Source organism: Lissotriton helveticus, chromosome 11, assembly GCF_964261635.1.
Source record: "Lissotriton helveticus chromosome 11, aLisHel1.1, whole genome shotgun sequence".
Taxonomy (NCBI): domain Eukaryota; kingdom Metazoa; phylum Chordata; class Amphibia; order Caudata; family Salamandridae; genus Lissotriton; species Lissotriton helveticus.
In genome coordinates this window covers 188,238,364-188,264,438 of record NC_136072.1, presented here as the reverse complement: position 1 = coordinate 188,264,438, position 26,075 = coordinate 188,238,364, and the positions used below count along the sequence as shown (strand labels likewise).

At 46.0% G+C, this 26,075-nt stretch overlaps 1 protein-coding gene across 2 annotated transcripts in view; it reads right to left on the bottom strand.

The window, feature by feature from the left end:
• Positions 1 to 26,075, bottom strand: part of LOC144791175 (cysteinyl leukotriene receptor 2-like) — a 50,433-nt gene continuing 24,358 nt past the window's right edge. For both annotated transcript variants that reach the window (XM_078665824.1, XM_078665823.1), the window contains exon 2: positions 1 to 2,268. In XM_078665824.1, the coding sequence (XP_078521950.1) occupies positions 1,179 to 2,261 (1,083 nt within the window). In that variant the 5' untranslated portion in view covers positions 2,262 to 2,268 and the 3' untranslated portion in view covers positions 1 to 1,178. The remainder of the gene's footprint in view (positions 2,269 to 26,075) is intronic.

Below are 26,075 nucleotides of genomic sequence, written 5' to 3'. Positions count from 1 at the left end.
ATCATATTTGTAATTTTTTCACAGCCTTAGTTAATATAATAAACATTTCAGAGTAAATATCAGAAAAGTGTGATTCATATATTTTTACGCCATTAAAACATGTTAATTACAAGGTGACATGTAGGCAGTGCAGAAACTAATCTATGTTGCATTGACGAAACTTTCAGACATTAGCTGAGCAGAAGTTCCATTTGTATTCACTAGAGGGCAGCAGGCTATTCCATATCAGAATAGGACTGTCAAAGCTAAACTGTGTAGTTTTAGGCAATACATTGAGCGGTGCGTGTTTGCTTTACACAATTGATATTGAATATGCTATGCACTAATTGCAGAAAGCTCTTATTTGTAGGAAATGTGGGGGCAGATGTATCAAGATTCCATTTTGCGATTTCTAAATAGCGATTTTTAAGGAATCGCTATTTAGAATTAGCAAAATGGAATGTATGTAAAAAATCGCAAATTTTTAGCGATTCCTTAATCTCCCTTAATTGCGAATTCGCATTTTGCGAATTCGCAATTAAGGAATATTTTCCCATGCATTCCTATGGGCCAGGAGGCCCATAGGAATGATTGTGAAATAATTCTCAAATTGCGAATCGCAAATTGAGAATTATTTCAAGGGTGCAGGGGTGTCTCAAAGACACCCTGCTGCACCCCTGAAATGTACATGTGTGTGCATATGGCGCACATACATGCCCTATGGGCATGTGTGTGCGTCACATGCCACTTTCAAAAATGCCAGATTGTGCATTTTTAAAAGAATTCGCAAATTAACATCAACTACAAGTTGGTGTTAATTTGCGATTTCTTAACTAAAATTCGCAATACAAAAATGCTACATACATAGCATTTAAGGAATCGCAAAAATTGCGATTCCTTAAATGCTATGGCAAAATAAGGAATCGCAAATTTTTGCGATTCCTTAATTTGCGAAATTTTGATGCATGCCAAAACATGCTAAAAGACCGTTTGCGACTCGCAAAGGCCGAAATTAAATTCTGCGAATTTCGGCCTTTGCGATTCGCAAACGGCTTGATACATCTAGCCCTGTATTTCTTCTACTCTTAGAGTAATAAAGCTATGCAAGATACAAATAGTTGGATAACCTATAGATAGTTTGTAGATACATAAGTACAGCAGCATTACACTAGCTGCTCACAATGGACAGGTATACGTTATTATTGCACCTCTGCATTTGATAACGGCACATCAGCCCCATGACACAAGTCATCCTTTTCTTCTGCCGATAGTGACTTCATTTCGATGTTCAAGTCAATAACAGTGGTAAGGACCGCGGCGCCACCTTTGGCACTCGAGGAACTGGACTGCGACGACTGTTTTAATTTTCTGGACAACAGTCGGAACCACGATTTGAATCCTTGCCCCAGAAACAAGTACAGCAGGGGATCCAAACAGCTGTTGGCGACTGCCAAGCACAAAGTCGCCACCACCGTCTTCTGCAACATTCTGTGGAGGCCGCAGTTGGTGCGATGATGAACGAGATAATGGAGGTGCAACGTTCTCTGGATGTGATAAGGCAAAAAACAAACGCAGAAAACCAAAAGAACTAGGACAATCATAATGATATGTTTCTTGGCTCTTTCTTTCTTCAAGGCGTGCTGCCTGATGTATTTTATCAACAGCCCGTTGGATATTAAAATAGCAGCAAACGGGACGGAAAACCCTAAAACTAAAGCCACATAATTCATATACATGATGCGAGTCCATGACGTGAGGCCAGAAGGTTCGAAGCATCTGGTGACGTTGTCGCGTACAAACGTACCAGACAAAATAAAAGGGGAATTACCAACAGTGGCAACTATCCATACAAGAACGCAAATAAAAATGACTTTTGTAACTGTAACAACATGGGGGCGAATGAGGGATACATAACGGACGACGCTGAAAAGAGTTAGGAAAAATATGCTGGCCGTCATGCTGATGTAAAAGGAGCACACCGAAATACGACAAAGGGCATCACCGAAGCGCCAGCTTGCTCCGGAGTAATAGTAGGAAATTCTGAATGGAAGCGTCAGAATGAATAAGATGTCGGCCACGGCCAGGTTCAGCAAGCAGACTGTGCCAACGCTCTTCCTTTTGACCTTTCTGCAGAACACGTACAGCGCCGTCAGGTTTGAGATCAGGCCAATCACGAACACCAAGGAGTAGACAACTGTGTAGATGCTGTGCTTGTATTCATCGTCCGGCTCACAAAGGCGTTCGTCTTCCAAAAAGAGGTCAGTTTGGTTTCTAAATTTCATGTTGAGGCTAGAAGGTAAAGAGACACATATAGAAGGTTAAGGGGAGTAAGGGGAGCACATACTCAATTTTAGGTATTCATATTTTAAATAATATGGCGCCCAAAGCAGAAATAATTAACTATTCAAAAGATATTTGCCCCCCCCTCTGTCTGTCGCCCTCCCTCTGTCTGTCTCTGTCTGTTGCCCTACCTCTGTCGCCCTCCCTCTGTCTGTCGCCCTCCCTCTGTCTGTCGCCCTCCCTCTGTCTGTCGTCCTCCCTCTGTCTGTCGCCATCCCTCTGTCTGTCGCCCTCCCTCTGTATATCGCCCTCCCTCTGTCGCCCACCCTCCCTCTGTCGCCCACCCTCCCTCTGTCGCCCACCCTCCGTCTCCCTCCCTCTGTCTCCCCCTCTATCTCCCTCCCTCTGTATCCCTCCCTCTGTCTGTCTGTTTCTCCCTCTCTCTGTCTCCCCCCCTCTGTCTCTTTCCCTCTGTCTCTTTCCCTCTATCACCCTCTGTCTATCACCCTCTGTCACCCCCCTGTGTGGCAGCTGGGCTGAGACAGCTTCCTGGACACACACACAGCCGCACCCTAGTACTTCACAGGTCTTTAAAAGACCATTTGCTTGTTAATGAGGCTTTGTTGTATTTCACCTCTTAGCGCCCCTGCATCTCCACTCTGACTATCACTGGAATTGCCCGACCCCCATAGAGTAGAGCCTCTCGGAGTGCGCGCTGCTGCGGCAGTGTTTGAGGACACTCTACAAAAATAAAAAAAATAAAACACAGGTACAATGTCTGCAAGGTCGGCGGGCCGCCAAGGAAGGCTGGCCAGGCCGCTGGCGGCCCGCGGGCCGTACTACGAGTACCCGTGGTTTAGAGCGTACTCGGTGGTTGGACTTATTTGCATTGTTCTTCTTGCCATATGTCAGGTTTGCATGACAGTGTCTATATTGGCGTTATAAGTAAGCCAGCACAACACAGTTGTCTGTGCCCTTGGGCACCTTTACCTGGGGGTCTGTAGTATACCAAGACACTGCGCCCAATTACGAAAAAAATGCACCCTCATCAGAGGAGACGTTAAAACAGTCCTATTGTTCCTACCTGTAACGGGGAGACCATCAGTGAAAGGCAGCATGTTTACATCGCCTTTCACTGACAGTGGAGAAACCCACATATTAAAGAGAGGGCAGGCGTTGTCACCCAGGGAACTTTCCTTGATGCAGACCCAAGTACCTTATTCAGAATTTCTGCATAACATGAAAACATCAGTAGAAAAAAAAGAAATGTACCAAATTCTCATTGCTTCCCCAATCAAAACATGTTTTGTTTGGTTCTATATTCCGCACTAGCTGTATGACCAAAAAATGTAAGTCCCAGTATTGTAATAGCTGGTGTGTTGCTAAGCAGGACTGTGGTGTATGCAAAGTGCAGAGTTAAAGATTATTTTATATCACACAAACAAATGATATAAATCCACATTTAATAATAGCACCTTCTCCAGTTCAGCAGTAATGCAATTGCAAAGCACAAACATTCAGAGAAGGCATAAAGATCTGACAGTATTTGGAACTTACAGGCAGACGCCACTAAACAGACTTGGCAGAAAAAGTCTGAGATACACCTGGCTATGGCATTAGAAATGTTTCTTCCATATATTTGTCCTGCAAAATAGAACTGAATTTTGCTGAGCCATGACATGACTGCTAGTACCTTTGAATACAGTGCAACATTATGGGCAAACTTTAGAAGTGGGGGTTAATATTTTGGTTGGAGTATTGTTGATATGCATCCTAGCGCGGAGACGCACTGTTCTTAGTGTATTCAGGTGCTTAATAAATGTTTTATTATTATTATTATTATTATTATTATTAATAATATAATTTGGTATAGGAAACTCCATTTCATCGCATTTAGAAAGATGTATGTGGGCTTGGTCGTGACAGTTACCGTACAGGAAACTTAGAGGCAATAATGATATGAACAATCTTTATAGAGCTAGGTGGTCACTTAACAGTGAAAATTCGCATTACTTGTACTTACCTTCGACATGGAGCCTTTAGCACCATCAGTCAACAAGCATTTACAATGCAATGGTCTCGGCATCATTAAAGGAAGAGCTATTGGCATTGCTCATGAAATTTCTTTTTTTTAATTTAAATCATAAACAAATGACATTGTCATTTACATTGCCAATACACAGCACTCTGCACTCAACAGCACACAGCACTCTGCACTCAACAGCACACAGCACTCTGCACTCAACAGCACACAGCACTCTGCACTCAACAGCACACACCGCTCGGCACCTGCACTCACTGCTCTGCACACTCACTCTGCATTCTGCACTCACTACTCTGCACTCACAACTCTGCATTCTGCACTCACTACTCTGCACTCACAACTCTGCATTCTGCACTCACTACTCTGCACTCACTACTCTGCACTCACTACTCTGCACTCACTACTCTGCGCTCACTACTCTGCACTCTGCGCTCACTACTCTGCACTCTGCGCTCACTACTCTGCACTCTGCGCTCGCTACTCTGCGCTCACTACTCTGCGCTCACTACCCTGCGCTCACTACCCTGCGCTCACTACCCTGCACTCACTACCCTGCACTCACTACCCTGCACTCACTACTCTGCACTCACTACTCTGCACTCACTACCCTGCACTCACTACCCTGCACTCACTACTCTCTGCACTCACTACTCTGCACTCACTACTCTGCACTCACTACTCTGCACTCTGCACTCACTACTCTGCACTCTCTGCACTCACTACTCTGCACTCACTACTCTGCACTCACTACTCTGCACTCACTACTCTGCACTCACTACTCACTACTCTGCACTCTGCACTCACTACTCTGCACTCACTACTCACTACTCTGCACTCATTACTATGCACTCTGCACTCACTACTCTGCACTCACTACTCTGCACTCACTACTTTGCACTCACTACTTTGCACTCACTACTCTGCACTCACTACACTCTGCACTCATTACTCTGCACTCACTACTCTGCACCCACTACTCTGCACTCACTACTCACTACTCTACACTCTGCACTCACTACTCTGCACTCTGCACTCACTACTCTGCACTCACTACTCTGCACTCTGCACTCACTACTTTGCACTCACTACTCTGCACTCACTACACTCTGCACTCACTACTCTGCACTCACTACTCTGCACTCACTACTCTGCACTCTGCACTCACTATTCTGCACTCTGCACCCACTACTCTGCACTCTCTGCACTCACTAGTCTGCACTCACTACTCTGCACTCACTACTCTGCACTCACTACTCTGCACTCACTACTCTGCACTCACTACACTCTGCACTCACTACTCTGCACTCACTACTCTGCACTCACTACTCTGCACTCTGCACTCACTATTCTGCACTCTGCACCCACTACTCTGCACTCTCTGCACTCACTAGTCTGCACTCACTACTCTGCACTCACTACTCTGCACTCACTACTCTGCACTCACTACTCTGCACTCCTCACTACTCTGCACTCACTACTCTGCACTCACTACTCTGCACTCACTACTCTGCACTCACTACTCTGCACTCTCTGCACTCACTACTCTGCACTCACTACTCTGCACTCACTACTCTGCACTCACTACTCACTACTCTGCACTCTGCACTCACTACTCTGCACTCACTACTCACTACTCTGCACTCTGCACTCATTACTCTGCACTCTGCACTCACTACTCTGCACTCACTACTCTGCACTCTGCACTCACTACTTTGCACTCACTACTCTGCACTCACTACACTCTGCACTCATTAATCTGCACTCACTACTCTGCACCCACTACTCTGCACTCACTACTCACTACTCTGCACTCTGCACTCACTACTCTGCACTCTGCACTCACTACTCTGCACTCACTACTCTGCACTCTGCACTCACTACTTTGCACTCACTACTCTGCACTCACTACACTCTGCACTCACTACTCTGCACTCACTACTCTGCACTCACTACTCTGCACTCACTACTCTGCACTCTGCACTCACTATTCTGCACTCTGCACCCACTACTCTGCACTCTCTGCACTCACTAGTCTGCACTCACTACTCTGCACTCACTACTCTGCACTCACTACTCTGCACTCCTCACTACTCTGCACTCACTACTCTGCACTCACTACTCTGCACTCTGCACTCACTACTCTGCACTCTGCACTCAATACTCTGCACTCACTACTCTGCACTCACTACTCTGCACTCACTACTCTGCACTCTGCACTCACTACTCTGCACTCACTACTCTGCACTCACTACTCTGCACTCACTACTCTGCACTCACCTCTCTGCACTCACCTCTCTGCACTCACCTCTCTGCACTCACCTCTCTGCACTCACTACTCTCTGCACTCACTACTCTGCACTCCCTACTCTGCACTCACCTCTCTGCACTCACTACTCTCTGCACTCACTACTCTCTGCACTCACCTCTCTGCACTCACCTCTCTGCACTCACTACTCTCTGCACTCACCTCTCTGCACTCACTACTCTCTGCACTCACTACTCTCTGCACTCCCTACTCTGCACTCCCTACTCTGCACTCACCTCTCTGCACTCACTACTCTCTGCACTCACCTCTCTGCACTCACCTCTCTGCACTCACTACTCTGCACTCACTACTCTCTGCACTCACTACTCTGCACTCACTACTCTGCACTCACTACTCTGCACTCACTACTCTGCACTCACTACTCTGCACTCTGCACTCACTATTCTGCACTCTGCACTCACTACTCTGCACTCTCTGCACTCACTACTCTGCACTCACTACTCTGCACTCACTATTCTGCACTCACTACTCTGCACTCTGCACTCCTCACTACTCTGCACTCCTCACTACTCTGCACTCCTCTGCACTCCTCACTACTCTGCACTCCTCACTACTCTGCACTCACTACTCTGCACTCACTACTCTGCACTCACTACACTCTGCACTCACTACATTCTGCACTCACCTCTCTGCACTCACTACTCTCTGCACTCACTACTCTGCACTCCCTACTCTGCACTCACCTCTCTGCACTCACTACTCTCTGCACTCACCTCTCTGCACTCACTACTCTCTGCACTCACTACTCTGCACTCACTACTCTCTGCACTCACTACTCTGCACTCCCTATTCTGCACTCACCTCTCTGCACTCACTACTCTCTGCACTCACCTCTCTGCACTCACTACTCTCTGCACTCACTACTCTGCACTCACTACTCTGCACTCACTCCTCTGCACTCACTACTCTGCACTCACTACTCTGCACTCTGCACTCACTACTCTGCACTCTGCATTCACTACTCTGCACTCACTACTCTGCACTCACTACTCTGCACTCACTACTCTGCACTCACAACTCTGCACTCACAACTCTGCACTCTGCACTCACAACTCTGCCCTCTGCACGCACAACTCTGCCCTCTGCACTCACTACTCTGCACGCTGCACTCACTACTCTGCACTCACTACCCTGCACTCACTACTCTACACACTCACTACTCTGCACTCACTACTCTGCACTCACTACTCTGCACTCACTACTCTGCACTCACTACTCTGCACTCTGCACTCACTACTCTCTGCACTCACTACTCTCTGCACTCACTACTCAAAGTCAAAGTCAAAAATTATGTTTATTATGACCGTAGTCTTTAAACAAACAAGCAGTGAACATAACACACTAAGAGGAGTATATACAGTAAAACCTATACTTATTTCTTAAAAAATTATTCTTTAAAACAATTCTACATTTCAAGTCCAAAAATACATAGTCCAATTATAAAATCCTAGTCCCTCTAAAAATTACAAATGCCTTAAAACATGTTATAAAAAGTTTAAAATCCTAATCACTTTTCTCACCATCTTAACAGATTCGGTCAATAAAACTTCCTGCAAAACTACATTTCCCTAGGTTCTCAGTACCTCTGGGTCACCTTTAGAAATTTCCCTAGGGCGATTGCAATATCAATGGAGGGTACTTCTGTTAGGAGGCTGGCTGCCTGCGTCCTTGTTTTAATTCCGTATTTTTGGAAAACTGGGCGCAGCCATAGTTTTCTCTGTTCCAGGAGAAACTGGCAATCCAACAAAATGTGCAGCCAGTCACACTTAGTTCTCAGGTTACACTTGCATCGGCCTTCTTGATCTATGCATGTGACTTTGAGCTCTTTGTTTATTATCCACGGGTTAATCCCAATTCGACACCTCAGGATCTCTTGCCTAAGCCCACGGTTAGGTAGTCTGTCAAGGTAGGGGAACCAATTTCCGTTGGGCCAAGCCTTTATCATATGTGCCACTGATTTTTTGTTTGTTAAATAGCTTAGATCAATTGCTTTAGAAACTTCCCTCCCCCTTTGTTTCAGCTCCCCTTTGGTACTTATTACCTGCAACGTTTCCTGGTCCCAATCAATCTCTAGTGAGTTGCAGATTCCTTTCAATTTGTCCCTGCAGATTTTTGCCCATTTTAACTCACTTCTCAGTATTTCATTGCGGCACCAATATGCGACTTTTTGGCTCTCGGGGTCTTCCAATCTCTTCCAAAATCTAATCACGGCCATCTGGGATTGTATTTTCCAGGATTTTGAGGCTATTTCTAGCCTGATGGCTTGTGTCATCGAGGATCGAGGAAGAGATAGGAGTCTTTTTAAGCAATTTCCCTCTATCACGTCCCAGAACCCTTTACCGCTCAAATAAAGGATCTCTGCTCCATATAAAATTTGAGAGGGTATCATTGCTTCGAAGGCTCTCAACATAGGTCGGTGTGACATCTCTCCATACACCCCATTAAACCTTTTTAACCCACATATGGAGGAAAGTGCCTTCGCTTTTTGGGTATCCAGATGGGGGTTCCAATTTAAATCTCTATCGAACCACAAACCCAGATATCGATATTCATTAACCGCCTCCAGTTTGAGGTCGCCTATATACCAGGAAAATTTACTTTTCTTTTTCCCGAAGCACAGGGTTTTAGTTTTATCTAAAATGATTGTTAGGAATTTTCTGTCACAATATGTTTTGAAGGCGTTAAGCTTCCTTTGTAGGCCCCTCTCAGTCTGGTCTACTATCACCAGATCATCTGCGTACAATAGGCAGGGTATTTTATTGCCATCCATTTTGGGGCTGGCGCTACCCTCCACCTCTAGATGTGCCGGGAGATCTGACAGGAAGATTGAGAAGAGCTGTGGGGCCAGCACACAGCCCTGTCTCAATCCATTCTCTATGGGTATTTTTGATGTTAAGGATCCGACCTTATCCTTAATTACTTGCCCCCAGGTTTCCCTGTGGAGTTCTTTTATTATAGTGAGTAGATCATTGGGGATCTTCAACCTCTCTAATAACTCCCATAGGCAGGCCCGGTCCACTGAGTCAAATGCAGCTCTGAAGTCGACGAAACAGCAGCATAGTTTGCCGTTCTGTTCCGTCGACTTCTTCGCCATCGCCCATAGTGCAAATCCGTGGTCTATTGTCGAATGGCCTGCTCTAAATCCCCCCTGTTCTGTGGGTATTATTTGAAACTCATCTACCCATACATTCAGTTGTTTCAACAAAATTTTAGAGAACACCTTCTCGCCTATATCTAGCAGATTGATTAGCCGATAGTTTTGTGGCTCTTCCTTGCTCCCTTTCTTATGAATTGGCCTAATTATTGCCCCCTTCCAGGTTGGTGGCATTACCCCTTCTTTTAGGACTACCTGGAACATCTTGGCAAGAAATCTTGCCCACCAATTTATCTCGGATTTCAAAATTATAGCAGGAAGATTGTCCGGACCTGCTGCCCGAGTTAGCTTAAGTTCCCTTATTGTGCGCTCGACATTGTCTTCATTAAATTGTAGTAGTAGGTCATCTGAGATTTCATGCCATACTTTATGCTCCACCTCCTCTCTAGAAGCCCTTGCCCCATACAGTTCCCCTATGTACCCTTCCCATGCAGCCTCACTCACCACACAGTTCAAGTCTCCAGCTGGTGTTCCCGCTACCGACTTTACTAATCTCCAAAATTCCCTTAAGTTTTTATCCTCTATGGCTTCTAGTAGTTCTAGCCAACACTTCTCTTTATAAACCCTTTTTGCATTAGTTACCATTATCTTAAATTCTTTTTTTAGTTTGGCTAATTGTGCCTGTCTCTCGGATGTAAAGTTCTTTTTTTGTCTTCTTTGTGTTGCACGTATCTCCTTTTTCTTATTTTGGCACTCCACTGAGAACCCTTTACATTGGTTTATTTGTTTAGCCATTATGCGATGGTTCCCTTTTAGCTTTATCTTTAGGCATTGGACCACCTCTTCAAGTTTCACTAAGAACCATTCCAATTTCTTATTCTCACAGTTTTCCGGTGGTAAGTTAATTTGCAGGGCCTTCAATTTTTCCATATATTTTTCAGTTAGGCGTGTCGTCACCCGTTTAGGGTATTCAACCTCCTGGGTGATTACCCTTTCTCTCTGTACTTCGCTTCCCCCTATCATTGATATATACAGGAGTTTGTGATCACTCACCTCTTTTTGTTCTAACCTAAACTCCCTGATCTGGGTGAAATTCCAGGCCTGCAGAAATATATAATCTATTGGGCATATCTGTTGCCCTGGGATGAATGTCTTTCCTGCTGGGGAGTCTGACTCCGTTCTCCCATTTACGCAATGAAAGCCTCTCCCTCCCAGGGTGTGAACAAGGTCGAGATCTTGTTTCGAAATTTCCCCATCTGGGAACTTAGCCGGGTTTATTCCATACACCTCTAGCTGTTCCCTATTCCAATGGTCTGCTTTTTTCGGATTTAGTTTATGGTTAAAATCCCCCATTATCATTATTGATTCTGCAGGATATTTTTCTAAAAAATTATCTACATCCTCTTTGAAGTACTTCATTTCCCTTTCATATTCCTCCCCGTTATCCCACTGCATGTATACATTAATTAAAATCAATATTTTATATTTCTGCTCCACCTTCATGAGTTCAATTCTGCAAGCTTGTGCCCATTTGCATTTTGTATTCAACAATTTAAAGTCCCTCATTGCTTTTGTTGATATCAATGTCAGCAGCCCCCCCGAGGGCCGTCCATGGTTTTTCTTTATGGCTGACAGCTGTATCTGAGCGTATCCGTCGAATGTAGGGGTGTTGTCGCATACCCAGGTCTCTTGCAGGCAGGCAATGTCCACTTTATTTATGACTTCCTTTATATACTCACGTTTTTGCTCATTGCCTATCCCATTTATATTCCAGGTTAAGAGACCTAGATCTTGCGATCCCCCTCCATCCTATTCGACGTCACTCAAATCGCCTTCTTCCTCCATATCCAAAAGATTACTTGGGTTGCCTTCTTCCATTGGATTACTATGGATCGACCAATTGCCCCATGAGGAGTCGTTCCTCGTGTTATTTATTACGACATTCAGGCGGCTTAGATCCTTCTCCATTTCTCTACTGAGGATTACTTGCCTCTTCTGGAGCCCGGCATGATGATTTAGGAAGTTTTTATCATTGGAGGTTTTTATTTCTCTCTCTGGGATAATCCTTATTCCCTGTTGAGTTATCTCACTTGATGCATTCAGGATTGCCCTTTTTACTAGTCCTGAGTGGAGGGTAATTTTTGTTATCTCCTTTCTATACCTGTTTTCTACAAAACCAACCTGCTGTAGATCTTTAGTACCAATCCCTCTCAAGCTGTCGCATTTTTGAAATGCGGACAGAATCCGTGCCCTATTTAGGTGACCTGGATTTCCTGTCGGCTTCTCTTTCCTCCCGGGAGGTATTGTATCCAGAAGTAACCAATTGTTCTTATCCCTCTCTGATAGATACGTGTTTGGTACCAGCGCCTGTTGGGCGTCGATTGGTCTCCCCGTTTGCCGTCCGTTCCTTCTCTCATTGGGGTCTTCATGTACCTGGGGTCTTACTGTCCTTTGAACTATAACTTGATCATCCCCATGGCTTACTTTCTGGTTCGTCGTACGGAAGTAAGGGATGGTCTCAATTGCCTTCTTGCATCTCAGCGATTTCCTTTGTACCCTCTGGGTCCTAGGGGACTTTAGGTCTTTTGACTCTACTTGCGTGGGTCTTATTGTTGTAAAAGTTGGTGCTGATGCATTCAGGCCTGACTGTATCACTCCCGGCCCTGTTTCCTTCCCTTTTTTCTTCCCTACTTGGTTCAGTTTCCTGTTTTTTCCAGATCTGGTCGTGGTCCCACGTGTGACATACCCCCCGCGCCTTTTTATCAACATGGGTCTTCTTGATATGTATACGTTGTCTGCCGACACGTCTGCCTCCTTTGCTGATTGTTTTGCGGGTTGGGGGTCCCTTCCCAGGGATACACTGCTCTCTTCTTCTATTATTACCATGTCACTTTTCTCCCTTAACGGGGTTAAATTCATAGACATTTCCTTAAATGGCATTTTGCTCTTTATTTCTCCTAGTTCTTCTTCTATTTTCATTAGGTGTTGTTTTTGCGCTTTCATCAACCCATTATTTGAGAGACTCACTTCCAGAATTCCTTGTAATGCCTTCTGGAGTAACAAAATTACCTCTATCAGCGAAGCTGTAGGTGTTTCCGAGATCGCTGAATCCTGTATTGTGTTTCTGGCAGGGTTTACTGGGTTACCAGACCTTTTGCTCTCATGCTGCATTGAAGATTTTTGCAATTGGTAGAGCTGCTGGATTTGATCTGGCGCACCTCCCCAGATTGCACTCTGGTTCTGCTCTTCATTTCCTCTAGGGTGTTCATTTCTTAGTGACAGCTGAGAGAACAGTTTGGGAGAAGATGATAGTCGAGGCGCCGAGATTTGGTCATTTAAGCTTTGAAGAGTTAGATTTATAGTAATGTGGTTCTCCCCCTCCTCTTTGCTGTCCGGGCTCGCCTCTTCGTGGATTCCTCCCTTTTCTAGCTGTCTTCGACTTTCGTCCGGTTTGCCGGGGTTTCCATCAATTTCCCCGACGATTTCCACTATTTCTTCCTCTATTTCTGATGTAATCGCTGGGTTCAATGATTTATAGTGTTTCCCCACGAACTCCTTTATGGACTTTGTCACTCCCGTGTTCTCTTTCTGTTTGTTATTCGTTTGATTGCCACCTCTTTTTGTCTTCTGTGCATTCTTCGCTACTTTTTTAACTTTTCCTTTCTTTCTTTTACCCTTACTATTGTCCGGGGATGATGCTTGACTTTCTTGGCTCTCTTCCAGAGATTTTGAGCCCTCCGTTATTTTACTCCTCCCTTGCTCGTCCCCTGTACGTAAGTTCGTCCCTCTTTTGGGGACCATTGCTGGGTACAAAAGCTGTTGTGTAAGTGAAGGTGTTTACACTTGATTATTAAATTTCTCTGTTTCACGTTAATCACTTACCTCTGTTCTGCCTAGTTGCCTTCCGCCTGCTCTCCTTCCGCTCTTCTTGCCACTCTTGCCCTTTCTGTCGTTTTTTTAATGGACCTCCTGCTTCACAGTAGCTCCCGGCTTCTTTGAACCTATATTCTTAATTAATTTATTCTTCCCTGCTGCCTTACTGCCTTTAGGATTCCTTTAGGATTCCTGCTTTACAGAGTTGCAGACTCCTGTTTCCCGGTTTCACTGCTTGCTCCGCTGGCTCTGCTGGTTACTACTCCTGCCCCAGCTACATGGGTCAGCCTTGGTCAGAGTGGTACTATGGAGCGCTAGCGCTGTCTGGGAGTTTAGCGCTGCGGTGTGCACTAAATTAAGGCTGCCGCTTCACTAGCGTCCCTCTTCCGTGCCTCTTGCCTTGACTCTTGGCGGCTCACCGGCTCGCGTCTCCTCCCCCCCGCGGGCTCCGTAATGCACCCAGGCGGGACGGAGTTTCTTGCGGTGCGGTTTTCTTGCTCCCCCGCACTTAAGGCGCTTGCCGCTTACCGCTTACCGCATGTGTGATGTGCGCGGTCGTCCAGCGGTGGTTGTACTGCTGAGAGTGCGGGCGCTGTCTCCGTACTCTCTCCTTGTCTCCGTACTCTCTCCTTGGCCCCAATGCTCCAATGCTCCGACGCTCTCCGTGAATCGCAAGCTCCCGCTTGGCTTCCGCTCGACTGCTTTGGTCTGACGAGGGCGTGGCGTGGCTCAGACTAGGCTAGGCGAACAGGGTTTACCATCTCAGGTTCAGACAGAGGCAGCACTCTGCACTCACTACTCTCTGCACTCACTACTCTCTGCACTCACTACTCTGCACTCACTACTCTGCACTCACTACTCTGCACTCACTACTCTGCACTCTGCACTCACTACTCTCTGCACTCACTACTCTCTGCACTCACTACTCTGCACTCACTACTCTGCACTCACTACTCTGCACTCACTACTCTGCACTCACTTCCCTGCACTCACTACTCTACACACTCACTACTCTGCACTCACAACTCTGCACTCACAACTCTGCACTCTGCACTCACAACTCTGCCCTCTGCACGCACAACTCTGCCCTCTGCACTCACTACTCTGCACGCTGCACTCACTACTCTGCACTCACTACCCTGCACTCACTACTCTACACACTCACTACTCTGCACTCACTACTCTGCACTCACTACTCTGCACTCACTACTCTGCACTCACTACTCTGCACTCTGCACTCACTACTCTCTGCACTCACTACTCTCTGCACTCACTACTCTCTGCACTCACTACTCTGCACTCACTACTCTGCACTCACTACTCTGCACTCACTACTCTGCACTCACTTCCCTGCACTCACTACTCTACACACTCACTACTCTGCACTCACTACTCTGCACTCACTACTCTACACACTCACAACTCTGCACTCACTAGTCTGCACACTCACTAGTCTGCACACTCACTACTCTGCACACTCACTACTCTGCACACTCACTACACTGCACTCACTACTATGCACACTCACTACTCTGCACACTCACTACTCTGCACACTCACTACTCTGCACTCACTACTCTGCACACTCACTACTCTGCACTCACTACTCTGCACTCACTACTCTGCACTCTGCACACTCACTCTGCACACTCACTCTGCACTCACTACTTCACACTCTGCGCACTCTGCACTCACACTCACCTTCTGCCTCACAGAGGGATGAAGTGAGCGCCGTTCTACTGGGCAGACCTGGGGTCACAATATTCTCCGGAGTACCATCCAGCTACCACAGTAGCAGAAATTAGTTTGAAAGCATTGTCGAAGAATGCAAAAAAAGCGCCTCATTTAGAAGCGATGAACAGAATTCCATTTTTAGAGCTCCTATGATGTGAAAACAATTTACAATGTACTGTGAACAAACTATTTACGAAGATAAAATATTAGTGAGATAGGTAGTAATCCTTATGCATATTGACAGATAAGCAGGTGCACCAATGGTCCTCTACACTGGAAAGTCATTTTGAGGATGTAAACACTTCTCAGAAGACAATCTCCTTGACTACAGCGGACCTGCAACAGTGTGCAAAATGTCATGACATTTTGTGTTTATGTACTCTACTGTATAGATATTTATTGCCCTAATTTCTTTTCAGTATTAGAGGATATCTTTGAAAATACAAGCCTATTATGGAAGTGGATAGAAATGATTATGATCATCGTGGCTAACACAAAGGTGCAGTGAGGAAAGTGAGTGGCAGATATCGCCACCTCATGGTAACTGAGTAGAGTGGGTCCAGTGGTAGCTTGCACAGCCACGTTCTTTCACTCCGTGTCCGGACTTTGACACTGTGGAATGGGGTTCAAGTCCCAGCGTCGGCTCTCCCAGAGATTACAAAAAAACATGCTGATCGAAAGAAATAAAATTAAACAATACCGATTGGCGTGACGAGGATAAATCCATGTGCAGTGCACTGCCCCCTTGCCTTGTAGACACCGCAGCCCAAGAAAACATGATTGACGGAGCAAAACGGTGGTCTAATTGTCCATAGCCAAAGTATGTAACAAGCTGAGGATCAACGGGCGTGAAACAGCGTGGTGGGCGCGCACGTGACGCAGCGTGGGCGTGCACATCAGCTGAAGATCACCGGAGAAGACGCCGAGTCTGCCTGCTGCCGTGACTGACCCGCTGGAGGGAAAGAGCCCGGTGAGTGGGGGTAGAGGGGGGGGCGGCAGAGAGGGAGTGGGCAGAGAGGGAGGGTGTGTGTGTGTGTGTGTGTGTGTGTGCGTGTGCGTGTGTCTGTCTGTCTGTGTGTGTCTGGGGCGTGCCTGCCTGCCTGTGTGTGTGCGCGTCCACAGACCCTGGTAGGCTTGTGCACCGCTCTGTCCTCCCTTGAGAGCGAACTCAACTGCAATAGGGCTCGATGCCGAGCCCTAAAAAGGAGTTTGCGATATGAAGTAGTTCACTCAATTAGCAAAGTATACAAATAAAGCTGAACGCTGACCGTAGACTACTTGGTCTTTAGTAGTAATACTGGCTCTCTGTGAATTTATCGGAACTGAGAAACTGAAATATTGATTTTGCATGTACATTTTCACTCCATAGATACAGATATTTGAATTTTTGGTGTGATATGACAGGATATCTCAAGATAACATTATGCTTCAACATTGAATGTTTTCCTTTTTGAAATCATGGAGGAGCTAGCATAGTTAAGGTTGTCAAGTGAATGAAGACACAATTTAATGACTGCCATTGTATGTACATGTTCACCCCTTAAAGCAGGCACTTAGATTTTGCTGTGAAAATACATACGAGATCAAGGTTTAAACTATGCTCCAAGCCTGAATGTTTTCCATAGACCAATTGTTGTGTAATTTTGTTTTATGAATGAAACTAAAACATTCGCTTGTGGCAAGGATACATTTTATACAAATAAATGTCTTACAGATATGAATATCTTAAGGAGCTTAATAAATTATAGATTCGGAAATATACAGGAAACAATTCAAAGTATTTAAAAAATAAAAATACAAATTGCAGCCATTTTTAAAGTGGAGGGGGCATGGGGGAGGGGAGATAAAATAAGCTCACATAGCAATGGAGTCATTATTCATTTTATTTATTTAGGATTAATTTACATTAAACTCAACTTAGCAAAAAAGGCTATGATTGTTTAAAGAAGATACAAAGAAGCAATAGAGCATTAAACAAATACAGATACAGTGATGTATATCCAGCAATGTAAAAGTGCTGTGAATTAATTTAGAGAATAGGAAATGCAGACATTAATATCTGTATATCTTTTAATATTCAGTTCATTGCAGTTACAGGATTATGGTTGGAAGCATTTTTTTTAAATCAGAAATATATCTTACTTATTAAATTACAATTACGCTTACCTTGGATCCTAGCACAACAGTTGTCATAGCATGAACAATTGTACGAATGGAAAGAATTATTACTGGAGGATAGGATGATAGATAGTATACGTAAAGGGGTTCACAGAGAGATCATACTACATGGACCGTTAAAGAAGATTAACAAAACCATCTTGGTTTCAATATTGTAAACTATTCAAGTCAATCATTACATTTGTTCTGCAATGCATTTTAAATATTGATTTGTTTGAAACAGAAAAATGATCATACTCCATCTTCTACTAGATGGCGCTCAATTGCTATTCAGTGGCTTGAATTCAGTGGAATCAATGCATGAATTGACATCAGTACAGGCACTTCTGGTGTTGTTAGTTGTTTTCGAGGGCCTAGCCTTACTGATTAAGGGCCCAACCCTATACAGTGTCTAATTTTCATGCAGATGCACACTCGCGAGGTTGTTGAGTTTTGATGAATTTGATCAGCAAGTTATTTTTGTTATTTCGCCCAACGTAGGGCAGCCGAGGGTGTTCCTACATTGTCTGGCGTTGATTCTAAAATATGACAGAATAAGATGCTTTCTCGTATACAGAGGACCATATCCAAAGACTATTAAACACACCATCACTCTTTTCCCCATTTTTTTTAAAGTTCCAATGCAAAACAACAGAATGAATCTGAGAAGTTAATCAGGTTAAAAAAAGAAGCATTTCAGGACTGAACTGCATGGCCATTTTTTATTGGAACATCTAAAAACAGGTACCATACCATTTGGATAAAAAATCCAGAATATACAGGTTATTTTTACCGAGGACCCAGTATACAAAAAAGGTTACAGCTGTATCGGTACAAAATGTAGCAGAGACCTAATGGTGTTAACCATTGAAACAGCCTAACGATTATCCCAACAACAGCTATCAGAAATTTCTACATCAGAACAAGAGATTAAAGATAACCAATCGATAATGGATGCTAAATCTCTATTGACAAAGATTGAAAAGGAAAGAGCGGAGTTTAAAGACTTTACAATAAATCAAAAAAGTTTCAAATGCAAGAAGGACAACATTTTTTTTAACTAGGAGATACCCTTACCTCCAGACAGAATTTTACTCTCGACCAGGCTCAAGAAGATATTTACCAGACTATCAAGCCAGTTCAAGATGAAAATTAATTTCCTTTTTACACACCTCATCTTCCTCTACCGGGGATTCCGATACGGGAGAAGGGAGTTCAAATTAGAATCAACAAGGTAGGAACCAACAGGATAGGAATAAACAACCACCTCCGCCTTCGTTTTTAGGGAGAGGCCAGCAATCAATAAATCAATCAATCAGGGAATTTCGAAGCAGACTACTCACCTAAGAGGGTCTCAAGGTACTGGGAGGAGGGAGGGATTCGGGCAGCCTGAGACCCAGTTCTTGCGGTGCTTCCTGAATACTTGCAGTGTGGGGGTTTGTTTGATGCTGAGGGAGAGTTTGTTCCAGGTCTTGGCTGCGATGTAGGAAAAGGTTCTTCCTCCCATTCTGACTCTGCGGATGAGGGGGATTTCGGCAAGTGCAAGGTCGGCAGAGCGGAGGTTTCTCTTGGGGGCGTAGAAGGGGATTCTTTTGTTGAGGTATTGGGGTCTGGTGTTGTGGAGGGCTGTTGTAGGCGTGTGTGAGCAGCTTGAAAGTCACTGTTTTGCCGATGGGGAGCCAGTGGAGGTCTCATAGGTGCTGGGGGATGTGGTCATGGGGGATGCTGAGGCCGAATCTGGCTGCGGCGTTCTGGACGGTCTTGAGTTTGTGGAGTAGAGATTTGTTGATTCCATTTGAAGATCTTGCGGTGTATGCGGAGGGTGTTGAAGTATGTGGAGGATACAGCGCTGATCTGTCAGCTCATGGTGAGGGAGATGTCGAGTATGATGCCGAGAATGTGGGAGTGGTCCGTGGGTTTGGGTGGGCTGCCGAGGGCCACCAGGTGTCATCTCACGCGGAGGGGTGGATCCGAGAACGAGGACTTCTGTTTTCTCAGAGTTTAGCTTCAGGCAGCTGCTGCTCATTTAGGATGCAATGTCCTTCATTCCTTCCTGGAAACTGTGTCTGGTGATGTCAGTTCCTTTGTGAGGGAGAGGATGAGCTGGGTGTCATCAGTGGGTTTGGAGAGGAAGGGCAGGAGTCTGATTCTTTGAGTTTGGCCAGCAAGGAAAGAGCGGATCCATTCTAGGGCAGTTCCCTGTATGCCGAAGTCTTGGAGTCTGACTACTGTGAGGTGGTAGAAGGTGTCGAAGGCTGCTGAGGGGTCTAGTAGAATGAAGTCTGAATTGTGACCATGGTTGAGGAGAGTGCGTATGTTGTCCATAGCAGCTAGGAGGGTGTTCTCGGTGCTGTGGTTGCCGCAGAATCCGGAATGCGAAGTGTTGGGGATCGAGTTAGATTCTATGAATTTTGTGATCTGGTTGTTGACGATCTTCTCAGTGACTTTGGTGGCGAAGGGGAGGAGAGAGATGGGTCTGTAGTTCGTGAGGTCCGTTGGGTCCTCGCAGAGCTTCTTAGGGAAGGGGTTTGACTTCTTCGCATTTCCAGTCATGGGGCAATGTACCTGTTTCGAGGGTACAGTTGATTGTACATCATAGTTCAGGTGCTATGGCAGAGGCAGCCCTGTGGAAGATGTTCTTCAAGGAGGGGTCGATGGGAGTTCTGGAGTGTATGTTCCTAATTGGTCTTTGTGGTGTCTTCTGTGGCGATGGGGGTCCAAGCAGTAATCGTCTGCTGGGTGGCATTGCTGGTGGCTGGTGTTGGGTTGGTGCCTTGGTTCTGTTCATCGAAGTTGTGGTGGAGAGTCCTGCTCATGTGATGTAAGAAGGAGCCAAGTTTGTTGCAGAGGTCCTGGGAGAGGGGACGTCAGAGGCTTCACTGAGGAGGTTTGGTGAATTCTTGTATGATGCTGAAGAGTTCTTTGGAGTTGCGGGAGTTGGAGAGTTCTGTCCTAGATGAAGTTCCTCTTCGTGGATCTGATGAGTAGGTGATGCTCTGTCATGGCAGGTCTGCAGGCGTGCCTGCTTCTGAGCTTTTGCTGTTCCTCAATGCTTTCTCGAGTCGTCAGCATTTGCGCTTGGATTCTCAGAGGTCTGTGGTGAACCAGTTGACTTTCGTGGTGCATTGTCTGTCGGAATTCTGGAGGGGGGCGAGTGTGTTGGTGCAGTCGGCGATTTATCTGTGGAGTTTGTTGGCTGCGGTCATGGTGGGTGGAGTGGTGAGGCTGAGGGTGGCGTTGAGGTGATCTTTGGTGATCTTGCCCCAGTTTCTGTGCAGGGGCGTGGTGTAGGCTTGTGTGAAGTGGGCTTCGAGAAGGAGAAGTGGACAAAGTGGTGGTCTGTCCAGAGGGGCTGCGTGGTGTGACTGAAGCAAATGTTGTTACCTTCTGCACAGAAGGGGTTGAGGGTGTGTCCTGCCTTGTGGGTGGGGGTGGTGATGAGCTGCTTCAGTCCGATGTTGGCTAGGTTGTCCAGGAGGGCGGTGGGGTGGGGGTTGCTGAGGTTGACGAGGTGTAAATTCAGGTTTCCGAGCAGTGAGTGGAGGCTAGGGCGTGGGGTGCAATGAGGTCTGCAATGGTGTTAGTTAGCCCTGGGCAGAGTTCGCAGAGTTCTGCTAGGTGGAATTCCGCAGAGTTCAATAAAAACTCAGTGGAATTCCGCGAAGCTCTGCTCCCAGCTAATGAGCCGGAGTTGCCCACAAGGGATTGTTTAAAACAATGCATTGCAGCTTCTTACATAAATAGAAAGACATGGATCATCACAGGCAAATGATTTCAGCAGTCATGTGCACCGAGGAACGTGAACAAAAGAAAACACCATGACTGATTTGTTTTCCTGCCGTTCTGTATGCCAGTGCAGCTGCTCGTTCTATGGAGGGGGCAAAAGGTTACACAAGGATAAAGGCATCCTTTGAAATGACAAACTCCGAATATTTGGCAATGGAACACCTTATATAATACAAAACTATGGCCCCTGCAGAGCAAATGATACTAAATGTACCCTGCGCAGACAGAAGAATAAAGATATATTATATAACCTTCCTCAGAGCCTTACTTAACCTACACAAAAAAATCCATCACAAAGCACATTCTCTCTCACTAAACAGGCTGTGCTTCAAAGCTCATGGATTCGTAATTGCTACAGCGCAAGTCTGTCAGTTTCTCTTGTAAAATGGGATCTCGGATTATTGAATAAAGCTCAGCAGTTGCATAAATAAAATCATTCACAGACTGTGAGCGAGCGCAGATGAATGCATCAGCAGTAAGTCATACCTTTGCGCAAACATCAGCTACAACCCACTGTTTTGCTCCACACTTAGACTGCTGCTCCCATGGCTTCTTCGCCCAGAGGATCGTCACTACTAACTACCCCTTATATGTATCAAATTAGTGCCCAGGAGTATGAAATGCTTTTGGCGGCCTTCAACTCAATAACAATGCTAATGCACCGCATGCTCCCTCCCCTGACCTTAGTAAGCTTAGACTGACTAGTTTTCGCACTGTGCATGCGAAACTCACCGGAGAGCAGCAGCAGGAGATAGAGTGGACGGCGGCATGGAGGGGGTGGAGAGGCTTTGAAGTTTTCTTCTCTTCAACTGCTGCTGCAAGGCTTCCCAGGGAGACGGTAAAGGTGACTGTGGTTCCTGTTCCTGGCAGCACAGAGCCCTCCTGACTCCTGGGAGTTGCTCATCCCTGCTTGCCCCGCCATTATTGTCATGCACGCTCTACACGATCAGGCAAGAGACTGAACGTGCTCAGTAAGCTGGCGTCAGTCTGAACATGTGCAAACAGGGCCGCAGAAGATCTTTGACCTGCGATGTAGTGTCCCAGCAGAGGGTGGCGCCGGTAAACTATGCTACGTGGAATTGACAGAGTTTTACTGAAACTTCATGCTCAAAGCGGAGCGCGGAGTGGGTAAAAATCTACAAATTCCGCCAGCGGAGCGGAGTTAGCCTCCCACCCTTAGTGTTAGTGAACGGGGCACAGGGTCTGGGAGGTCTGTAGGCGAGAGTTCCATACAGTGTCATTCTGGGGTTGATCTGAATCTGGAAATGGATGTGTTCCATGGGGGGCGAGGGGTCATTCGAGATGGTGGTTGTGAGTCAGAGGGAGCTTTTGTGTATGATGTCAAGGCCACCTCCAGGGTGGTTGGGCCAGTCTTTCCTCTGGATCTTGTACCCATCAGGGATGGCGGTGTGATGTCGGGTGCAGAGCTGGCGTTGGTCCAGGTCTCTGTGAGGAAGGCTACGTTGGGCGCGAGGGTGTTGAGGAGGTCCCAAATCTCTACTGCGTGTCTGTGTAGGGAGCATACGTTGAAGAGGCTGCAGTGCAGGGGTTTGGGTGCACTGGTGTCTGATTGGTTGGCAGATTGCTGTCGGGGTCCAAAGGTGGGTGAAGGTGCAGCAGCAGTGTCAGCAGGAGAACTGGCCTTGGGTGGTGTTCAGAGTCAGCCGCTGGCAGTTGTTGTTTCTTCTGAGGTCGAGTGCGTGGAGGGTTGCTGAGTCATAGCGGTGGGGGGTCCTTGGCGCTAGTTGCGGTCGGGTTGTGGACGGGTACAGACGGACTTGCTTTTAGCGTGCCAGCGGCATGGCTGTGCAGTGGCCGCCCTTAAGTAGGGGTCAGGGGAAGGGAGAGCAGCTGAGAGGCGGCAACTGGGACATGCGGGGAGGGGGCATGGGGTCAGCAGCGGTGGGAAAGGGAGTGAAAATGGCAACTGGGATATAGAGAAAACAGGCAAAAAAGGCACAGAGACAAAGAAGCACAAAAAGACAACAAGGCACAAAGAGAGAACAAGGCACAAAGAGACAACGAGGCACAAAGAGACAAAAAGGCACAAACTGCAAAAATAGTCAACAAGGCACAGACAGACAAAAGCAGGGAAAATAAACAGAATGGCTGGCAAAGAGTACCAGCAAAGAGTAAGGCTCTTTCACTGAACCACCAGGGATGAGGCACAGGCAAGAGCCTGCGGGAGGTGGAGGGCCTCAAACACCTTACTTGGAGACTAGAAGGCACGGGAGGCAGAGGCACTACGATGGAGCTGCACGAGGGAAGAGCAGTTTCTCTGACCAAGAGGTCAGAGGTCTTGCTCACCCTGTCATGCTGCGGCCACCATTAAGTAGGGTTCGTTAAGATAAAGGCGTAACCCAAAATCACTGGGACCTGGGTGTAAAGCAGTATAATAAAGGGTGTTCCCAGTATTTTTACATCCAAACGTGTAAAACAAACATATATTGTCATACAAAACATTCAAAAGAAATAGTTGCAACAGTGTTATTTAATCACACTGAACACAGGTTATAATCAGAAAGTCATTTTTACAAAATGTTCGAGTGCCCGGCTGGGGGTGATGCAAGGGATGGGAGAAAGTGAGTGACCAGTGACAATGGTGAGGTATGTGAGGTTGAAAAATAGTGCGTGGTACACTTTTACTACTCAAAATGGCATGACATTTAACAACCAAAAGCAAGAGCGAACAAATTACGACGATTCATACAATACATTGCAAAGCTATTTATAACAACAAATCACAGTAGAGCAGTTACTGTTGATGATACTGGCAATCAAGTAATGTCGACGTTTCGGCTCCATAAGTGTAAAAATGACTTTCTGATTATAACCTGTGTTCAGTGTGATTAAATAACACTGTTGCAACTATTTCTTTTGAATGTTTTGTATGACAATATATGTTTGTGATATGATGATATGATATAATAAATGGAACTTGTAAAGCGCACGTTCACCTACGGTTTTTGGCGCTGGAGTGGGAGGGCTATCCAGTACAGATCGGGTGAGCTAGTTGTAAGCTAACGAAAAAAGCCAGGTTTTCAAAGATTTTCTAAAATGGACGTAGGATGGGAGGAGGCGGAGTGCACGGGGAAGGGAATTCCAAAAGAGAGGGGCCTGAATGGAGAATCGCAGGCCTCTATATTTTTTACGCCTGAAGGAACAGGGAGTGAGAAGATTGTGGTTGGAGGAGCGGAGATCGCGCTGGGAAATGTAGCGGTGCAAGAGGGAGGAAATAAAAGAAGGTCCCTGGGAGGAAATAGCTTTATGAATCAGGCAGCCGAGTTTGAAGAGGCTGCGCTGAGCAACTGGGAGCCAATGGAGATTCTTTAAAAGGGGCTTGGTATGGGTAGATCTTTGCAGCCCAGTGTTTTACACGTTTGGATGTAAAAATACTGGGACCACCCTTTACCATTAAGTAGGGGTCGGGGGTTGGAGAGCAGCTGGGAGGCGGGAGCGGGAACACGTGGAGGGAGGGGCTACGGGGACAGCAGCGGCGGGAAAGGGAGAGAAAATGGCAACTTTGCAACAGAGAAAACAGTCATCAGTGATGTCATTTGAGATGTCATCAGTGATGTCACTAACCCTGTCATGAATGATGTAATATGTGACGTCATCAGCAGTGCATTGCGGGGGCGCGAGTTATAGTTAGCTGAACTAACTATAACGTCCAAATTTCTCTGGTTTTGTATGAGTGAAATGTCCACATAACTATAACGTCCCTGAAACCTGTGTTTTTTTCAGTGAATTTCTAAGGTTTTTTAAATGCAAATTTTTAACTATAACGTCCCTGAAACCTATGTTTTTTTCTGCGAATTTCAAAGGTTTTTTAAATGCTAATTTCTAACTATAACATTCCTGAAACCTATGGTTTTTCAGTGATTTTCTAAGGTTATTTTAATGCTAATTTCTAACTATGCCCACAAAGGTAGGACATGTGAAGAAAGAGGAAGAAAAGCGCAGAAAGAAGCAAGACAAATGCACAAAGAGATGTGCAGAAAGAACCAACAGAGGAGCAGAAAGTCCTCCTGTGCCCCCAACTTTTTGCTGAGGGCTACTGGTGGTAACTAACTCTGACTAACCAGGCCTAGAGCCAGTGCTATGCTAAAAAGACACTTAGACTACAGGGAACACTATGCGTTGGGGTACCACTGTGATTAGCATGACCTCCTTTGTGTTTGCCATGAGTTAGGGCCTGGGTCACTGCCTGAGTACATGGGTACTGACTGGATGATGAGACTACTGCAAGGAGAGAGCATGGTGAATGTATAAGTGCTTGAATTCTGGCGGATTGATTGGATAAGCACATGGTGCTGACTGGGTGATTGGAGGAGTGCATACGCAGTGACAGGGAGATGGCTGGACTGCATGGGTAGTGCTCAGGGGATTGTAGCAGTTCATGTGTTAGTGCCTGGGTCATTGCATGAGTACATGGGTACTGACTGTATGATCAGAGTACTGCAAGGAGACTGCATGGTGAATTTATAAGTCCTTGGGTTTTGGAGGAGTGATTGGATAAGTACATGGAACTGGCTGGGTGATTGGAGGGGTGGATGGGTAGTGACAAGGAGATGGCTGGACTGCATCAGTAGTGCTCAGGGTATTGTAGCAGTGCATGAGTTAGTGCATGTGTCATTGCATGAGTGCATGGGTACTGACTGGATGATTAGATTACTGCAAGGAGAGTGCATGGTGAATTTATAAGTGCTTGGGTTTTGTGGAGTGATTGGATAAGTACACACATGTCACATCAGGCCCGCCCCCTCCCTTCACCACTGTGCAAACTACTCGCCCCCTGGTGG